Below are 17,611 nucleotides of genomic sequence, written 5' to 3'. Positions count from 1 at the left end.
ATTTACTAACTAGTAAATCATAGCAATTGAAACTCCAGTTTTATTTACAGAAATTGAAATGGGCTCACCTATTTTAGTAGTAGGAAGAGAATTATTTCAAAGCTGGCAAATATCAGAAGTGTGCCTAAATATCTGTTAGATAAAAAAAATTCTAACTGAAAGTATTTAAAATCATTCTGTATTTTAATCTAGTACGTCCAGTTGGGAGAGCATTTGCATTTTGGAACTGTATTTCTGTGACGTTACTGCGTTGGCTCTGTAGCACTGCTATTTCTAATGCGTTGTGGCACACAAGATAATCTTAGGAGTAAAGTCTTAGATTTAAGCATGTCAGAGAAAATACAGAATTCAGTGATGTTGGAAAGAGGGTTGTTTTTTGAATGATTGGAACTAGTGTTAAAGGCAGTTTTGGTGACATGTAATTAGTAGCAACAGACTAACAGACAAAACACTTGTCCTTTCCTGTATTTGCTCAAACCTAGGGTATGTGTTTATGAGGAAGGGGAGTTGTTGAATTTTACCTGTAGCCTTATTTCATTAGGCTGATCTAGGTGAGCTTCACTGCTGTGTGAATTCCAGCTTCATATTGTTTTAGTATTTGGAGTATTTTTGTAATTAAGGCTAGAAGGGACAATTTTGATTGCACTATGTGGACAGATTCTAGACTTGCATTCAGTAATAACCTCATACTGCCCAATAACTAGTGGATAAACTAGGCACCCTGTAAAGAGAGTTTGCACTGTCCCGCTTATACTGGATGGAGTAATGAACATCTGTTACTTCCATCATTCATTTGATTATCTAGGTAGTCTCTCTTTTTACGTGCTTATTTATATGATTACTTTCTTGTTCAGTAACTCTAAATGAGAAATAAGCTAACTATTCTGAAAACAGGTGATTGGGGTCTCTTTCACTAAATACAGAGTTACTGGGAAAACAGATCTGATGGTTAAATTTCTGTATTTCATGGGAAGGCCAGAGGTATTGAATTATTTCAAAGCTGTAAATACAACAACAGGTTTGGTCTTATGTACTCCAGGTAGTTAGAGGGAAAATATGTGAAAAGTAAAAAAATTTGTGGTATCATGGAAAAACAGTTTGATATTATAGATCACAGGCTATGTCTTCAAAAGAAATGATAATGCGCAATATAAACAGTTGAGCACTTTGCTTTTGCTATCAGACAGAATTTGAAGATCATCTACAACTTAACAGTATTTATTTTTCAAGATTGAAAATGTTCTATCACAGAATGAAGAAGGGAACAATTTAATTTTTTCTTCTAACTGCAGATTTTTTTAAACTAATGTTTGTAACAATTTCTTTTAATAATTTTGCTTATCAAATTAAATGTGCTTTTAGAACAACTATACTTACTATTAGAAAAAAGTACATTTGTCACCCTGTCAATTGACAGTCTTCAGGCAAACATTTCTTCTGTTTGCATTAGATAAACTGAAAAATGTGGGGGAATATTAATAGAAATGGGCAGCTGAACTATGAATAGCATAACATTTTCGGTTTTTGTCAATCATATTTAGGCTTGATCGTCTCTTTATTTTATTGGACACCGGTACAACACCAGTAACAAGAAAAGCAGCTGCACAGCAACTTGGGGAAGTAGTGAAACTGCATCCTCATGAACTGAATAATCTCTTATCTAAAGTAAGCATTTTTTTGTCCTTTAATGGTGAGGATAAAACTAAGGGGTGTGGGTTCTGTGGGAAGAATAAAAAGCATAGTAGTCTTGTGTTCTCTGAAAATAGGAGACGGCTTCTATTAAGCCTGCTGTTTTGTCAGCCTCTGAAATGGTTACATAAGTGAGGTTTTCTTTGCATACAGTATTGATATTCAATGTTTGCTGTAAGTTCAGATTTTCTTCTATAAAGAGCTCTACTGCCTTATAAAAATTTCTGCTCCTGACTTGAAAGATTGTTACTTGTGTGATACAGCATTAAAAATATAGGAGGCTGCATATCTTTAAAACGGCTGGAAAATGGAAAGAGATTTCCATTAGTTTGAGACTTCAATCTGGCCAAGTCTAGTAAAACCACCAAAAATAGCCTGTATCTGACAGCTGGAGATGGCTGAGTGACCTCAATTCTGCTCTTATTGAACAGGTGCCCTCACCACAATTGATGGTATCAACAAAGTGGCCAAGGAATCATGAGTATCAAACCACTTTCAGAGAAAGAAACAGTTTTTCCAGATTTGAGACATAGTGGTAAATTAGTTCAGAAGAGTGTATGTTGCTTCAAGTGACCCATGTTGTCCCTATTCTTGCGTTAAATGACTTCAAAGTTTTAAGATCTATAAATCTTTTTTGAACACTTCCTTTCAGAAAGCAAAAAACAAAAGTCTCAAGCCTTGTTCAGTACCTGGAGGAAATCAAGGTTGAGTTTGACTGATGGGACTAAATGTGTCTTGTAAATTCTTAATGTCTGGCTATGGCAAGAGTTCTGCTAAGCAGTGAGCAGTATAGAGAAGGCTGCTTGCATTTCTTTGGTTTGTTTTCTTGTCCTTTTTTTGTTGTTTTGAATATTGTTTTAATCCATAGCATTAAAAGTAAGTGTGTTTTAGTAGACTATAACAGCTGATGGATTTTCTCAAAGTACATTTTAAGTAAATACTTATTTATTAATCTCTCCTTAAGGTGTTAGTGTATTTAAGAAGTACGAATTGGGATACTCGTATTGCGGCTGGCCAGGCTGTTGAAGCAATAGTGAAAAATGTACCTGAGTGGAATCCAACTCCAAGATCAAAACAAGGTGCTTCTTAAATGAATTATGTAGAATTCATTGTTTATCTGATGCAAGCTGACTGTGTTATGAGACTTTTCAAGGCAACTGTGTCATTCTGTTTTTTATGAGCATAGGCTTTTTAAATGCATGGACTGTAGTAAACCTCTTTGGCTTTATATGTTCATATTCAGTTACAACAATGGGCCTGACCTTTGTTCTGTCTAAGATTCCCATGCTTGTGCTTTGTACCCTCATAAAACTTTTATTTATAAAAGGAATAATTAGTAAAATGGCAAAACTTTTAACCAATCAACTTTGTCATGATATTTTGCAGATGCTTTCTTCTCTGTTCCCTTGCTCAAAGCACCTTTCTGAGGGAGGTGAAATGGCAGCTTGCTGAAGTCTATTCTGTTTGTACTCACTTTGCATCTGGAATTGTCATGCTAGGGATGTTAGAGTTGCATTTATTATTGGATATTATGGACCTGTTGTCAGTGATTTGTCCAAACCCGTTGGCACTGTCTATGTTCATGACCTTATGTGGCACAGGTTCCAGAAATTCACTACCTGTTTAAAAAAAACAAACAAAACTCATCTGTTTTGAGATGATCTCATATTTGTTTCAATTAGAGCCTTCTGGTTCTGTTGCTATAGAATTTGACAAGTTCTGCATTTGCCTTATCCATGTCCTTTATGATTTTTTTAAACCATCATGTTTGCTTTCCTGCAACAACTTCTCTCCAGGTTGAAGAGCTGCAGTCTCTTCAGTCTTTCTTCACAAGACAGCTGGTTTGTCTTTTACATAAATTTATTTGTCCTTCTCTGTGCTTCTTCTTACTCAGGTCCTCCTTGAGATGCACAGAACTGCACACAGTGTACCTACATCTCTAGAGTACTGATATTTATACATTGTGGCAAAATGATGCACTTTGTTCTGTTTTCAGTGTCCTTCCTGATGATGCCCAGTACTTAGTTGCTGGTTGGCTGTCACTGCCCAGTAAGCTGGTGAATACAGAAAACTCTCAGAAGATCTGCATCCAAGATCTTTATTGAATGCTAACTGCCAGTTCTGAATTCAGTGTTTTGTAGGAATGGTTTAGGTTATACGTTTTGTACCTTATGTGCTGCTTTGCCCATTAGTCTGTCTGAGATTCCTTCCTGGATTCATTAGTGCCACTGTGACTTTTGGTTACCCACAAGAGCTTAGTGTCATCTACATGCTTGGAGAAGAGCATGTAGTGAAATCCCCTTCCTATTGCTAAAGATAGATAGAATTGGTTGCAACACTGACTGCTGAAAGACTCCAAAGCTAACTTTTATCTGTCTTTAACCACTTGTCAGTCTGTAAAAGGATGTTTTTCCCCAATTCTGTAGTAACTTAGTTTTTGTATGAAACCTTGCCAAAAGCTTTTGAATATATTGTCCCCTCTATGGTCTATATTATATCCCCTCTATGATAACCAGATTATTGAGAAGGGAGGGTTTTCAGGAGCCATTCTGACTTTCCCAGTAAATCACATTTATCCATATACTTAATTTTATTTAAAGACTCTATCTTACCAAGCATAGAAGTTAATTTCACCAGTCTAGTTCCAAGAATTACTTACAGCACTCCTTTTGTACATGGAAATGGGGCAACCTGTCAGTCTTCAAGTACAGGTGCTATTTTGAATGATGGGTTACATGCATTGTCCAGTTCTTTCATATCTGCCTATCAGATATGAAATCAAAAAGGTAATTATGTGTGTTTGAAGAAAAAGGTACCATTTAACAGGGCTAACTGGCTATGCAGACATTTGTTTCTTTTGTTGCAGTTAAATTATTTGATGTAGTAGTGGAATACATGTTTTACAGTGGTCTTATTAGTTGCATTTAGGTTCTTGGGCTTGCTATAACTTCTCTTTTTGTATGTGTATAACAAAATGTTAAGTTTTTCTTCAGGTCTAAAGAAATGTAGGCGGTGTTTGTTTTGTACAGTGTTCTGTGTGCACTTAGACTCATTCTACTGTAAATGAACAACTTTCATCAATAAGCGTGAGTGTGGGATGAAACACACCAAACTAAGTGCTGTATTTCTTGTAGGCAACTATTGTATTTATACTGCTAGTTGTAATTCAGGATGTGAGCGTGCTGGATTATGTGGGAATGGCCAGTCTTCTTGGATACTAAGCTGCACGTGACTAGGAACCACGAAACATGCTAATCTTTGAGTGTTGAGGGGAGTGAATTCATGACCAGGAATTCAGACACTTTGTGGGGAACAAATCTCTTCTGTATCCGTATTGAACTGCACTGTACCCGCAATTTTATTTGAGAAGAGCGGATAACTAGTTTTTAGCAGCCCTTGGTAGCTGACTTTCTCCCATACCTGTTAAGACTGCTCTCCAGCTTCCATACCAGGGATGCTTGGCTGTTGGTGATATGATAGTGTTGACATGATACTTGTTTAAACTATTTGTTAGCCGTATGCAGTTCAAATGGCAAGTTGGCTGTATGTGTACGGAGAAAACCTAGTGGTATGTCAGTGTCCAAGATTTTAAAAAGCTAAATTTATCGTGGGAGAAATGTTGAAGTTTTTTTCTACTCAATTAAGTGTGTTAAGTGAGTTTTCTCAGTCTGTTTCTGTGAAATGGAGCCTTTACAGTGTTGTGATTCACAAAGTGTATGTCTGATGATTCCTTTGGAGAAGAGAAATTATTTCTTCCTCTTTCTCTCACTTAATCTTCTGCCAGAACTTTGAACAAAAATTTCATCATGTTGTCTAATGTTATTTTCAATGTCCTATCTAGAACCAGGCTCGGAAAGTCCTATGGAAGATTCACCTTCAACAGATCGGTTGCGTTTTGACAGATTTGATATATGTCGTTTGTTAAAACATGGTGCGTCTCTTCTTGGATCTGCTGGTGCAGAATTTGAAGTCCAAGATGATAAATCAGGTATATCTTTATATTTTACCTGCAGACAAGAAAACTTACTGATTTGGAAAGTTTGTTGTGGCAGTGTTATGACTCTAGTCATCCATGGTTTCTCAGAATGCTAGGAAGTAATGGAAGAAAATCTTCCCCCAACAGAACTGGTTTGTATCATCTTTGTCAAGTTAAACAATTTTTTTAGGGGGTGCATATTGTTTGTTTTTCCTCTTATTAGAATTAGTATGCATACAGGGGGGAAGAGGAGAGTGGAAACCTGAAAGAGGGAGCAGAAAAAGCAATATTAAAGGCTTCTGTAGAATTTCGGTAGACTTCAGGAGGTGCAGGAACTATCACCACTTGTTCTTCATTAGAACAGTGTTTCCAAATACCGTGATAAAACTGTCCAAGTTGGAAGGTCAAATATCAGTGCATGTGTGATGTCTTTTTGTTTCAAGTGACTTGTCTGATACCTTTCTGCAACTTTTTAGCTGAGAGAGTTGGTTTATATCAGTGTAATGGCTTTGAATTATTTTAATCTAAGATTTTTTGCTATTGCTGTACTTCTCTAATTCCAGTCTATCTTCCAGTTTCTGCACCAAATGAAATGATGCTATAGATAAGAATCTGTTCTGACTGCATAGCCCTATTCACTTGTTCCCTGTGTGTAATGTGATTCATGCAGCATACACAGAAGATCACTAGCTCAGCAAGGAACAGAACCCATGGCTCCTGACACTTAAGCAGTATCATGTCTGTTAAGCCTCACTGCTATTTTATTGCTTGCTATCTTTTATGCTAGGTTAATAAGGTGTTGTACAAAGTTTCATCTCTTCTAATGAAACCCCACCTGTTCAGAAACCAAATAGATGGAAAAGGACATTTTAGTTCATAGAAGTCTGATATTTATCCCAGTGTAGTATGGTTGCACATAAATAATTTTATGAATGAAAATAAATAAAAAATATAATATCAAAAAATAAGAAAATGAAACTAAAACCAGCTTTAGTTGCTGCTTTTTTAAGTGGTGGGAAAATGTACAAAGGCTACTTTCTCTTCTGCATTTTATAGCAGCTTTCCTTTTCAAGTAAGTAGCCAATGTGAATAGATGTAAAGCAAGTTGAATAATCTTTAGAATTAGCAGTCTTTGACACTTTTTCCCTAAGATGAACTTGTGAAAGGAAAAATTTTTTCTAGGGAATGGAAGGTGTTTGTATTTCTCTGCTTGTCAGTTAAATGCAATTTGGAAAAAAGGCTTATTGGTATAGATGTAACTAGCAGTTAGTTATTGCTCAACCTGGTGTGTAACCCAAAATTCTGCCAATATTGGTCAGCTACTTAGAAGTTTATGTGCAGATATCTGACCAAAAAAGCCCTAATCTCCTGACTGGTTTCCATACCACACATGTAAAAAGAAAGTGAAGTTTGACAGCCCTACAAGCTACAAGTTTTGGGTTACTTGGAGGGTTTATTCTACTCAGGCACTAAAGTCTTTTTTAATGTAAATGTGGGTACTCCCAAAGTCTAGGTGTTCAGTAATTGAAGTGTTGAAGCCTCACAACATTCTTGAGGTAGCTTCTATTAACTTCCTAAATGAGCCTTGCTTGACACTTGAAGCTTGAGGGTAAGCTTGTTAACAAACTCCAGCACCCTAGGAAAATCATGCTTATGCTTTAATCTACATTGCCATCAGGAGTTAGTTTGGGCAGAAGGAAAGGAGACACCTGACTCTACTGCACTTTACAAGGAAGAACGTTTCTGAAGAAAACAGGTTCAGATTCAACCTATCTTAATACAGGATATTGGATTGAATATTATTTGAGGGGGTTTATTGGTGGTTATTTTAGATCTGTGTTTCCCAACAGAAGATAAAGCTTAGGAGGAAAAGAAACCTTAAAAAAAATCAAAAAAAACCCACCCAAAACAAACAAAAGAACCCCAAAACCAAAAACCCAGACTGCCAAAATTAAGAGATCCCACAAGGATGCATGTGCTCAATAAAAAAGCGCTAGTTCTTGAATCAGTTGCTGGATTTATTTTTAGTGTGTTAATTTGCTCCTGTCAAAGTGCACTTCCCTAAAAATTCAGGGAAAACTTGTTTTTTTACTTCTGTAGACTAATTGTAATTTAATTAATTTCATGGGAGTTACTTTCTGCTTAAAAACTGACAACAGTTTAAGTACCGGTATAGCTCCACCAGCAGAAAAGGTCTTCCTAGGAATCAGTGTGATTTGGTTTAAAAGATTGTATTGATGTATTAGCCAAGTACAAGTTAATTCTGTAACATTTGGCTTTCTTATGATGTTTCATTGGGCAAATCTTCAACAATACATCTGGTTGGAAATCTGACACATCTTCCCTTTTTAAAAAACTTTTTTTAAGGTGAAATTGATCCTAAAGAGAGGATAGCACGACAGAGGAAACTGTTACAAAAGAAACTTGGTTTAGATATGGGTGCTGCAATTGGGATGAATACTGAAGATCTGTTCAATGATGAAGATCTGGACTACTCGCCTTCTTCAGTTTCACTAGTAAACAAACAACCTGTAGGTAAAACCTTGGGCTGTTTGACTGCAAGGAATAATACAGTGGGTTTGCTTTATTTCATAGAATCATTTAGGTTGGAGAAGACCTTTAAGATCATAGAGTCCAACTGTAAACCTAACACTGCTAAGTCTGCTGAATTTGTGCTTCTGTGATTATAATCTTTATCTTTTATGTATGATGATCAACATCTAATATGGTATGCTTTGGCTTCCTGAATTCTTAAGCCCCATAGTTGCATGTTAGTGTTATTTGATGTCAAACTGCTGCTCTGAGTTTGAAATGATGGAGGGTTGGGGAAGTGGAGAGCAACATGGGTTTGAGGATTTTTAAGGACCTTTATTGTAAGAAGAATTGACAATGAATGACTTCTCTTTCAGACTCTTCAGGCTGCTGAGTTAATTGACTCAGAATTTCGAGCTGGTATGAGCAGTAGACAAAAGAATAAAGCCAAAAGAATGGCTAAGCTATTTGCAAAGCAAAGATCCAGAGATGCAGTGGAAGCTAATGAGAAGAGGTATAATAGGGAACTGGTTTGCTTTTATTTCAGTTAAGCTGAGATTGAGATTTGATTATCTGTTGAAAAACTTTCTACAGTTTTTGCATCTTAATATTTTACATTCTAATTGTGCTGATGGTAAACCACTTCTGTGCTGTACTTATTCCCAGTAGAGCTTTGTTAAGGACCTGGCTTCAGAGGGGTCTTGAAATAATGCAATGCTACAGTTAAAACTTGTGGTTTGTCTGTGTTATTAAATATGGCTTGAGAATAGCACATGAAAATGCAGGATTTAAGAAGATAAATAACTAAAAATTTAAGATATAACTTTCTGATGTATGCTGTGTTCCTCACTGTAATTTAGAGTGACATATTGTACCTACTGTGTTTATAACAAGCAGCAAACAAAATTATGTTTCCTTGATTTTTATTTAAGAATTTCTGTATTTCTTGGAAAAGGCAGAGAAGGATTGCCAATTTGGGACAGCATTCTGCTGTATCCTCACTGAATTTTTTAACGTGTAAACTTACCTATTTTGCATATTTCAGTGTTAAACCTTTTGTTTTGTGTTCTTGCCACACGTTATTCTGTCTGAGACTTCAGTTATAGAAGTAATTACTTCCCCTAAAGCATACTTTCAGTTCATAAACTTACACTTGTTTCTTCTCAGCAATGATAGCACTGATGGGGAACCAGAAGAAAAGAGAAGAAAAGTTACAAATGTTGTCATCAACCAGCCTGCCACAGACTCAAAAGCATTGGTAGAAAATGCTCCAGAAGAGGTATGATATATTGTTCTGCTGTTAGCAGGAATGATCATCCAGTTTTTTAGCAGAGTAATGTAAAACAAAACTCCTTATGCTCTCAAATTCTTTAGTCATTTTAGCATTAAGAGAAATGGAGTAAAGAATGCTATTGCCAGCTTACTTATATATTGCAATGAAACAAATGGGCTTCAAACTCTGTATAGCATAGAGGAAGAAAACACGTGTAATCCATTGGTAGCAGTTTGTGACCCAAATGAACCTGAGTAGGTGGATCACAGGTGTCAGACCTGGCTATTAAACTGTAAAACTGTGCTAAACACTTAGATGATAGGATTACACTGAGCCATAAATATTCGATCTAAATGTTCATGTACACTTTATTTAATCTTCACCTTACTTCAATTAGGCTTAATTTAGAATTAAGTTCTATCTTTAGTAGTTGAAGATTTAAACAATTACCTTAGTCTTAAAAACTTGCATTTCTTTCAATAGACTGAAAAGCTGAAAAATGGTAAGAAATGCTATACCAGAATACAAATGGTATGTAGAAGTTTATTTGAGGAGACTTTATCTTGATTAGACTCCGTTCTCCAAAGAGATTTTTCCAAACATAGCTTAGTAATGAAATTATTATTTGCAAAACAATGATTGGAAAATGAATGAGAGATTAATGATAACTTCAGGCTGAATAGCTGCTGGTTGCTAGTCTTTCAAATGCTTTGTGTTTGTGATGGTGTGAACTTACTAATGTCATAATTTCCTTTCCACAGCCATGTCAGTTTTCTTGTAGGAAATTTTGAGATGGTTGATAGGCTTCTGGCTTTCAAAAACGTGGAATGTGTTTTGAAAAAGGTGGTGTTTATTACTGGATTAATTGACCCAATTTGATTATGTAGTGTAACAAACTGGGACTTCTCTATTATGTTATTTAGAGGCAAAGTTCATAAACTTCAAGAATCACTGGGGAGGATAAGAAACTTTGCTTAATTTTCTGCCTCAGCATGGTTCCTAAAGGGAGGCTGAATTCTAGAACATCAAAATTAATTACCGTAGAGATTACACTACTAACAGACAAACTTCATAAACTTTTTAAAAGATCCAGTGCCAGTCAGCGAAGTTTCTAAAACGTGGAAGAAGGTTGTTTGTAATTCTGTCCAGTAAAAAAGAAAAATACTTAAGCTTTTGGAGGTCTTCGTTATCTTCACGTATCTAAGTGGAGTACAACATAAGAAGTGTTTGCCTGATCCCTTTCTCTTTTAATCTTGTACTTACTAATTTTTTATAAATTTAGGCAAATGAATGGCCTCTGGAAAGCTTTTGTGAAGAGGTGTGCAATGATCTCTTTAACCCTTCTTGGGAGGTAAGACATATGTGCAGTATGTAAGGTATAACTATAGATTAAAAAAAGGCTTCAACAGAAGTACAAAAACTGTATGCAGTGGACTTAAGAGCATTTTTCTAGATATCAAAAATTACATCAATCATAAATACAGATTACATATCTAAAAGCAGATTTGTCTTGGCTAACTTAAGTGTTTTTTCAAAACTCATTTAAAGGGGAAATGAAACAGGTGCGTAACGTACACTCAAGTGGAGAGTGGGAGAGGTATGGAAAGCAGTGATAAGTGAGAATTCTGGAAGTATTGAAATCCAAGCAAAATAAAAGCACATGAATTTATGGTCAAAAAGATTAAGCAATTACAACAGGCTTGTATTCATCAACAGTTTGAGGAATATTGCACGATTCTGTTGCTGACAACAGGGGCATGTTTGTCTAATGCTAAGCTAGTAGAAAAGGGGGGGAATCAATCCTTTCATAACAGGGGTAGGCTACAAATCATTAGTTGTTCTTTTCATTTATAAAAAGGAACTTTTAACTTTTTTAGAATGATAGAAAATACCAACTACAAAAACTGTATATTTGGTTGCCTAGACAACTTATTTTCAAGATTCAAAACCTGTTTTGCTCACCCTTTTATTCAATCCTTATACTATTTTCCACAAACTTTGATACCAGTTTCAAGCAAAAACAGGAAGTAGCTGACAATGGTCTTTCTTCCTTGAGCAGAAGATGGAAATAACTGTTGTCAATAACTTCAGTTTTTTAGTAAAAAAGTTGGTCTTTTGGAACATTAAATGTTAACACCAACTATAACATACTTGGGTATATCTGTGGCACAGTTTCAGTGATAGCAAGCTGGCTTTGCCCATACTGACCTCAAACTTTTAAACACAGAGATCACAGGCAGACAGCACAATTATTTTGGGCCCAGAAAAAGGATAATTATATTTATGTGACATATCACTGCATCTGAGCTAGTAAGCCTCCCCTTATTTGAAAGCAGACTGTTTGCAGTTGAAACCAAAGTTCGCTTGTCTTCTGGAATGCAGACATTCTCATAGCTTTCTTAGTACATTTGATATAGGGTGCACACATCTTAATTAAGGAAGTAGATCAATACAGAATCATTATTACGGTATGTTCTGGATGAAAAACAGGTTAAACTACCTCAAAATACATGTTTATAAAATGGCCCTCTGGCATCTTCTTGCAATGTCTAGAGGCAGCTTGGATGACTAGTTCAGACTGCTTGCCTAGCTTACAGGCAGCTGAAGTCAGGCAAGATGAATCCTACTACTGGTATTTCCTTTTTACATTTGTCTGTCTTGCTGTTTTGTGTTTGCAGAAGCTGAGAAGTTAACTAGCAAAGTCTTCCTCTTTTGGCTTGTAAAAACTAGCTCCAAATAAACAAAATTATTGGTATTATGAACAACTAGGATTTTGAGACTGGTCTCTCTGACTGTTTTTTATTGGCTTGGTTATAGCTTTTACCAACAGCCACTGAGCTGTACATATGGGGGTGTATATGCCTGCATTTCATCTAAGATATTCTGATAAAGGGAGGACCTGCCAACTACTCAGTTCTAGTTGTTACTATCATGAAGTGAAATACAATAATTTTCTGCTAGCAACAAACATGTATATGAAGTGTCTTTAAAAAAAAAGTTCTGCTCTAGCCTATATAAAGGCCTTTCAGTGAAGACCTGGTTCAAAAACTTTGCTTTTGCAACTTTCTGAGGCTTGAGTGGGCTTTTCTTGATTAGCCAATTACTAGTCCAGTTAGGTATCAAAAATATCAGAAACAGGTGTGTCTGTAGCACATCTTTTTATTGGTCTTTTGTCACTTCCAAAGCTCTTCCTAGTGTGTTCAACTGTTCATGTTTGGCGGGAATATACAAGTGGCTGTAACTTGCTTTCCTATATCACTTGTTCACTTACTTTTTTTTTAATATTTAGCCAAGCAAGGCAGGTTTGTAAGCTATGCAGAAAGTAATTCTCAGAAATCTGTTTTGCAGACTCCCAAAATACTCAGTGGGGATCCAAACTCTGTTTAAGAAATGCAGAGTTGTAGAGAAATTTTAATATAATACATAATATAAAGAGAAATATCAAGTGTTTATGAAATTTAAGAATATTGCTTTTCTTTAGCTTATAAACTTACTAAAAACAGTAATATCTTCTAGTTGCTCTTTCTCTGAAAACGAGTGTGTTATAGTGAGGTAAAACTAAATGAAAACTGTCTTGGTTGACTACATTACTGCAAATACGATAACAATATCTTCTGTGTTAGAAAATAGAAGCAATTCTTAATTGCTTCTGCCCATAAGCTGACAAATACTTTGGAAAAAACAGGTTGGTTTTGGACAGATTAGTATTTAATATATGGTTTGATCTAATAAAATACTACCCTTTCCCACAAGTTTAAGTACCACTAACTCTGCAGCTCTTGAAATGTCTCTATTAAGAACAAAGAAGTACTGTTTCAGTTACCTAATGTGGATTTTATCTTCTGTTCCTAAATATTTTAAAATTGACTTTTTATTTCACTTTTTCTAGGTTCGACATGGTGCAGGTACTGGACTGAGAGAGATACTTAAAGCTCATGGTAAAAGTGGTGGTAAAATGGGAGATAGCTCTTTAGAAGAGGTAAGTTTCCGGTCATGTAGACTTAACATGTTACTTAAATGAAGTTTAGAAAACAGACTTAAAATACTTAAGCTTTGCAGGAGATGAGTGATCTGGGGGAATATAAACCATGAGATTAGTCTGCTCAAAATAATCTGGATGAAATCACTGTATGCACTGATAAAATATTTATGTTCTTTTTAAAAGGCCTGTGCAAAAAAACCAATACTACTGTGTAAGCAGCCATTAATATGTAGACTGTGTGTAAAGTTATTGAACACTAGCTTCCATACTAGGAAATACTATTTTCAGGTCATGGTGAGGATGTGCTGAAACAGAATTGACAAGTTGATTATGTAATTCTAGTGAAGTGTCTTAGACCATCTAATTCCATTCACTTAAATAGTAAGGGCACTCTATCGAACTGTTTGCTTTGTTATTATGAGAAAAAGTATTTAAATAGTCTATTTAAAAGGAAAACACTTTTTAAAATAGTCTGACAGTAATAACTTTTTTACTATAGTGAATCTCATCCAGATTCATACTGACTTTCCCAGTTGCTTTTACAGCAGGGGAGCTTCTGGTTTAAAGAGTGTTGAAGAATGAGGAGATAACATTTATCAAATGTAAATCGAGCTACTTCAGCATACTTCTTATGTAGGGAAAACAAAAGCTTCTATCTCTCCTTGCTTCTGTGTGGAGTATCACTTGTTCCATGGAGATTGCAGGGTAGTAATAACACACAGTGCAATGATAAACAGTTAAGAAACTGTTAAGTACCTCTTATGGAAAGAGTGTGTGTATTCCAGGCTAGCTTCAAAGGCTGCTGTGCATGCTAGATGCACGCTATAATTCTTTGTCATATATAGGAATATGAAATCCATAATATGATGAACGTTTTGTTTGTTAAAATTATAGTTTTCAAGGGAAGTGGTTATCTATAGGCAAACAGTAGAGATGAGAGAGATGATGCCTGAGCAGTTGCTTTTATGGGGCTTCTGCTCTGAGATTCAGAGTTACAGAGCTATTGGGCCTCTAATAGAGGCCAGAGCTTCAAGGCATGCTTGGTCTAAATTGCTTTGTTGAATCTGGAGGTGACTTGGCTGAAAAGCGAGTTCCTCTCACAGGGTCTCCCACAGTGGAGAAGTACTGCTTCATAGTTATGTTTATTTGTAAGTATTCTTCAAACCCATATTAATTGATTTGCCTAGGATGTGTTGGTATTGGTCAGTATAGATTATCTGAATGACCTTACCTTTGTGTGCTGTGTAGGGATAAAATTACCTGTCTACTTAAAAGGTGCTCTCTAGCCTTTTGATATAGGTACTAGTGTTTTTAAAAAAATACATTATGATGTTTGTAATAAGCCAGGTGAGCTGAATTAGTGCTGACTATTTTGCCTTGACTATCTGTGCAAGATGACCATATTCAGTCAATTTAAACATACATTGTCATAATTTTTACATAAATTTGAGCTAAAGCAAGCATATCAGAAATCCTTTATGAATAAATATAGTCAAGGTGTTCAATTTTTCCTCTTTTTACAGATGATTCAGCAGCATCAGGAGTGGCTAGAAGACTTGGTTATTAGACTTCTTTGTGTGTTTGCATTAGACAGATTTGGAGACTTTGTTTCAGATGAAGTAAGTTGTCACTGAGTGAACAGGTAGTTCAGCAGCCTTCTGCAGGAGATACTGCAGCAGGTCAGCTACGCTTTGTACGGTGCTACTGCATGTGCCTGCTGTAATTGCTCACAGATGCTTGTTACAAAGTAGCTGATGCATTTCACCTTGTTTGTATAGCAGTTTTGGTCATCTGACTCCACTCATGCTGATTACCTTCTAAGTCAAATTTCATACAGAAACATCTGTTTTATCATTTACTTTATCCTAGGTGGTAGCACCAGTACGTGAGACTTGTGCCCAGACTTTGGGAGTAGTATTGAAACATATGAATGAGACTGGAGTTCATAAAACTGTGGATGTTCTCCTGAAGCTGCTTACACAGGAACAGTGGGAAGTGAGACATGGTGGTCTCCTAGGAATAAAGTATGCTTTGGCAGTACGTCAGGTAATAACCCTCATGATAAATAGCAGATAGCTTTGGAACAGAAAGTTGAGGGTGGCTGAACATTAGATAGGTATGATAAAGCAAGCTTGCTTGCACTGCAGCCTCCTGTGGGTTATAAGATGTGTTACTGCATTTTTATACCGAGGCTGCGGAAATAAGCAACTATATAGCAAAGCTGTACTGTTGTAACTTGGTAAGCTACTTGCACAAAACATTATAAATAGAGAGACTATATTTGTCTGGTTTTGATGATACTTTCATATGTGAGGATAACAGAGCTGAGTGCTATAAGAGGTTTAGTCCGTTCATGGTGGTATTCTGCGAACACTGAGCTTTGTTTACACCAAAACTGAGCTGAGTTATAGTTCATTTCAAATTTAAACCTAGGTTTTACTTCATGAATGGTAATTTGATTATAGTCTTGGCTTGTAGCTTCAGTTTTATGTAACAAACAGGTTTATTCACACACTCAGAGTACATCTTAGTTGTTTGGGGCATTATGTGTTTTTTAAGTTTAAAAATGCTTTTGATCTTTTTGGCAGGACATGATCAACACTTTATTGCCTAAAGTGTTGCCTGCAATAATTGAAGGTCTCCAAGATCTGGATGATGATGTCCGAGCTGTTGCTGCAGCATCTTTAGTACCAGTAGTGGAAAGCCTGGTCCAACTTCAGTCTCAGAAGGTGACTGAATTGTTTTCCATCAATTCTGATTGAAAAGTTCAGTTTTGGTCTGAGTGAAGAAAACAATGCTTATAGTCAGCACTTGGATTTTTCTTTTTCATACAATAACCTCTTCTGCTTATTTGTGTAGGTGCCTTTTATTCTTAATACCTTGTGGGATGCACTTCTGGAGTTGGATGACTTGACAGCTTCCACAAACAGTATAATGATCCTTCTTTCTTCCCTTCTGACTTATCCTCAGGTCCGCAAATGCAGGTAACTTTTTAATTAGTATTGCAGGTTTTACTCTTGCTTTTCCTTAAAGTGAAGGTTAGGACAGTGCTTCTATTTTCATTACATTAGTAAAAGGCAACAAAATAATTAAAAGGTACTAGACACTGTTTATATGTGACTTTTTTCCCCCCTTTATCTTGGGTATTTTACTAAAGGATATTGGCTCCACTCATATGGTGGTCCTGCCCACAAACTACTTGTTTGTCTGCTCCTTGTTGACAAACTCCAAATGAGAGCAAACTATGTACATTAAAACATGTGCATGTACCTGTAGAACGTTACTATTGGGACAGTTCTAAAGAAAGCTACAAACTTAAAAATTCACCTCAATAGTATGACTAGTAATTATGTGACTGGTTGAAGACAATGCCTAGTTCCTCTCTGTTACTCTGTCAAATTAAAGGAATTGCATGTTAGTATGTTAACATCTTTCATAATACATGTGGCAAACTCGCAGCATCTGCAATTAAGGTAGATACTTTACACATCTTATCTTTCTCAGTGTCACTGCTGAAGCTGTTTTTTGCCCAAATCCGAAATTAAGAATGAAGTTTTGTCACTGATGCCATCTTTAATTCAGCATGTACTGCTTGTATCAGCTGATGTGCAAGTTCATGCACAGAAGATCCAAGCTTGTTTTCAATTATTTCTAAACTCATAAATGCCTAATAATAAATACAAAGCAAAACGAAAAAAACCTTTTTTCTAAATAGTTGAACAAAGCCCAAAGTATAAGTTGGGAAACAACATGGTAAAAATACATGCTTGGAACAACTAGTGCTTTATACCAGTAAGAAAAAACAGTTTTTCCTGAAAAAAAGATACTGACTCAAACTATTTTAAATGTTTAAGCTGTAGTAACTTGATCCTTCACTTAAAGTCACCAAGCATATGCAGTAATACTTCTGTCTTTCAAAAAAGCTTTCTTTTGGATAGAACTTTATAACTGAGGATAAACAAAATTAACTTAGCTCTGTTTTGATTTTTTTCCCCTGTCACTACCTCTACATCTCCCCTTCATGTACTAGTATTCAGCAGTCACTCACAGTTTTGGTCCCACGCGTATGGCCCTTCTTGCATCATACTATATCTTCTGTGCGAAAAGCAGCACTGGAAACATTATTCACACTGCTGTCTACTCAAGACCAGGTAAGAAT

The 17,611-nt window shown here is 35.9% G+C and overlaps 1 protein-coding gene across 1 annotated transcript in view; it reads left to right on the top strand.

Annotated features, from left to right (window-relative positions):
- BTAF1 (B-TFIID TATA-box binding protein associated factor 1) overlaps nucleotides 1-17,611 on the top strand; it is a 43,564-nt gene that overhangs the window by 4,943 nt on the left and 21,010 nt on the right. Inside the window, exons 2-14 of the mRNA XM_009817982.2 lie at nucleotides 1,542-1,665; nucleotides 2,654-2,768; nucleotides 5,531-5,677; nucleotides 8,033-8,196; nucleotides 8,575-8,711; nucleotides 9,365-9,476; nucleotides 10,753-10,821; nucleotides 13,360-13,449; nucleotides 14,976-15,071; nucleotides 15,322-15,498; nucleotides 16,041-16,181; nucleotides 16,312-16,436; nucleotides 17,483-17,603. Of these exons, the coding sequence (XP_009816284.2) occupies nucleotides 1,542-1,665; nucleotides 2,654-2,768; nucleotides 5,531-5,677; nucleotides 8,033-8,196; nucleotides 8,575-8,711; nucleotides 9,365-9,476; nucleotides 10,753-10,821; nucleotides 13,360-13,449; nucleotides 14,976-15,071; nucleotides 15,322-15,498; nucleotides 16,041-16,181; nucleotides 16,312-16,436; nucleotides 17,483-17,603 (1,618 nt within the window). The remainder of the gene's footprint in view (nucleotides 1-1,541; nucleotides 1,666-2,653; nucleotides 2,769-5,530; nucleotides 5,678-8,032; nucleotides 8,197-8,574; nucleotides 8,712-9,364; nucleotides 9,477-10,752; nucleotides 10,822-13,359; nucleotides 13,450-14,975; nucleotides 15,072-15,321; nucleotides 15,499-16,040; nucleotides 16,182-16,311; nucleotides 16,437-17,482; nucleotides 17,604-17,611) is intronic.

This window comes from Gavia stellata, chromosome 9, assembly GCF_030936135.1.
Source record: "Gavia stellata isolate bGavSte3 chromosome 9, bGavSte3.hap2, whole genome shotgun sequence".
NCBI classification, from domain to species: domain Eukaryota; kingdom Metazoa; phylum Chordata; class Aves; order Gaviiformes; family Gaviidae; genus Gavia; species Gavia stellata.
The sequence above is the reverse complement of the archived record's forward strand: the minus strand, read 5'-3'. Positions and strand labels throughout refer to the sequence as shown.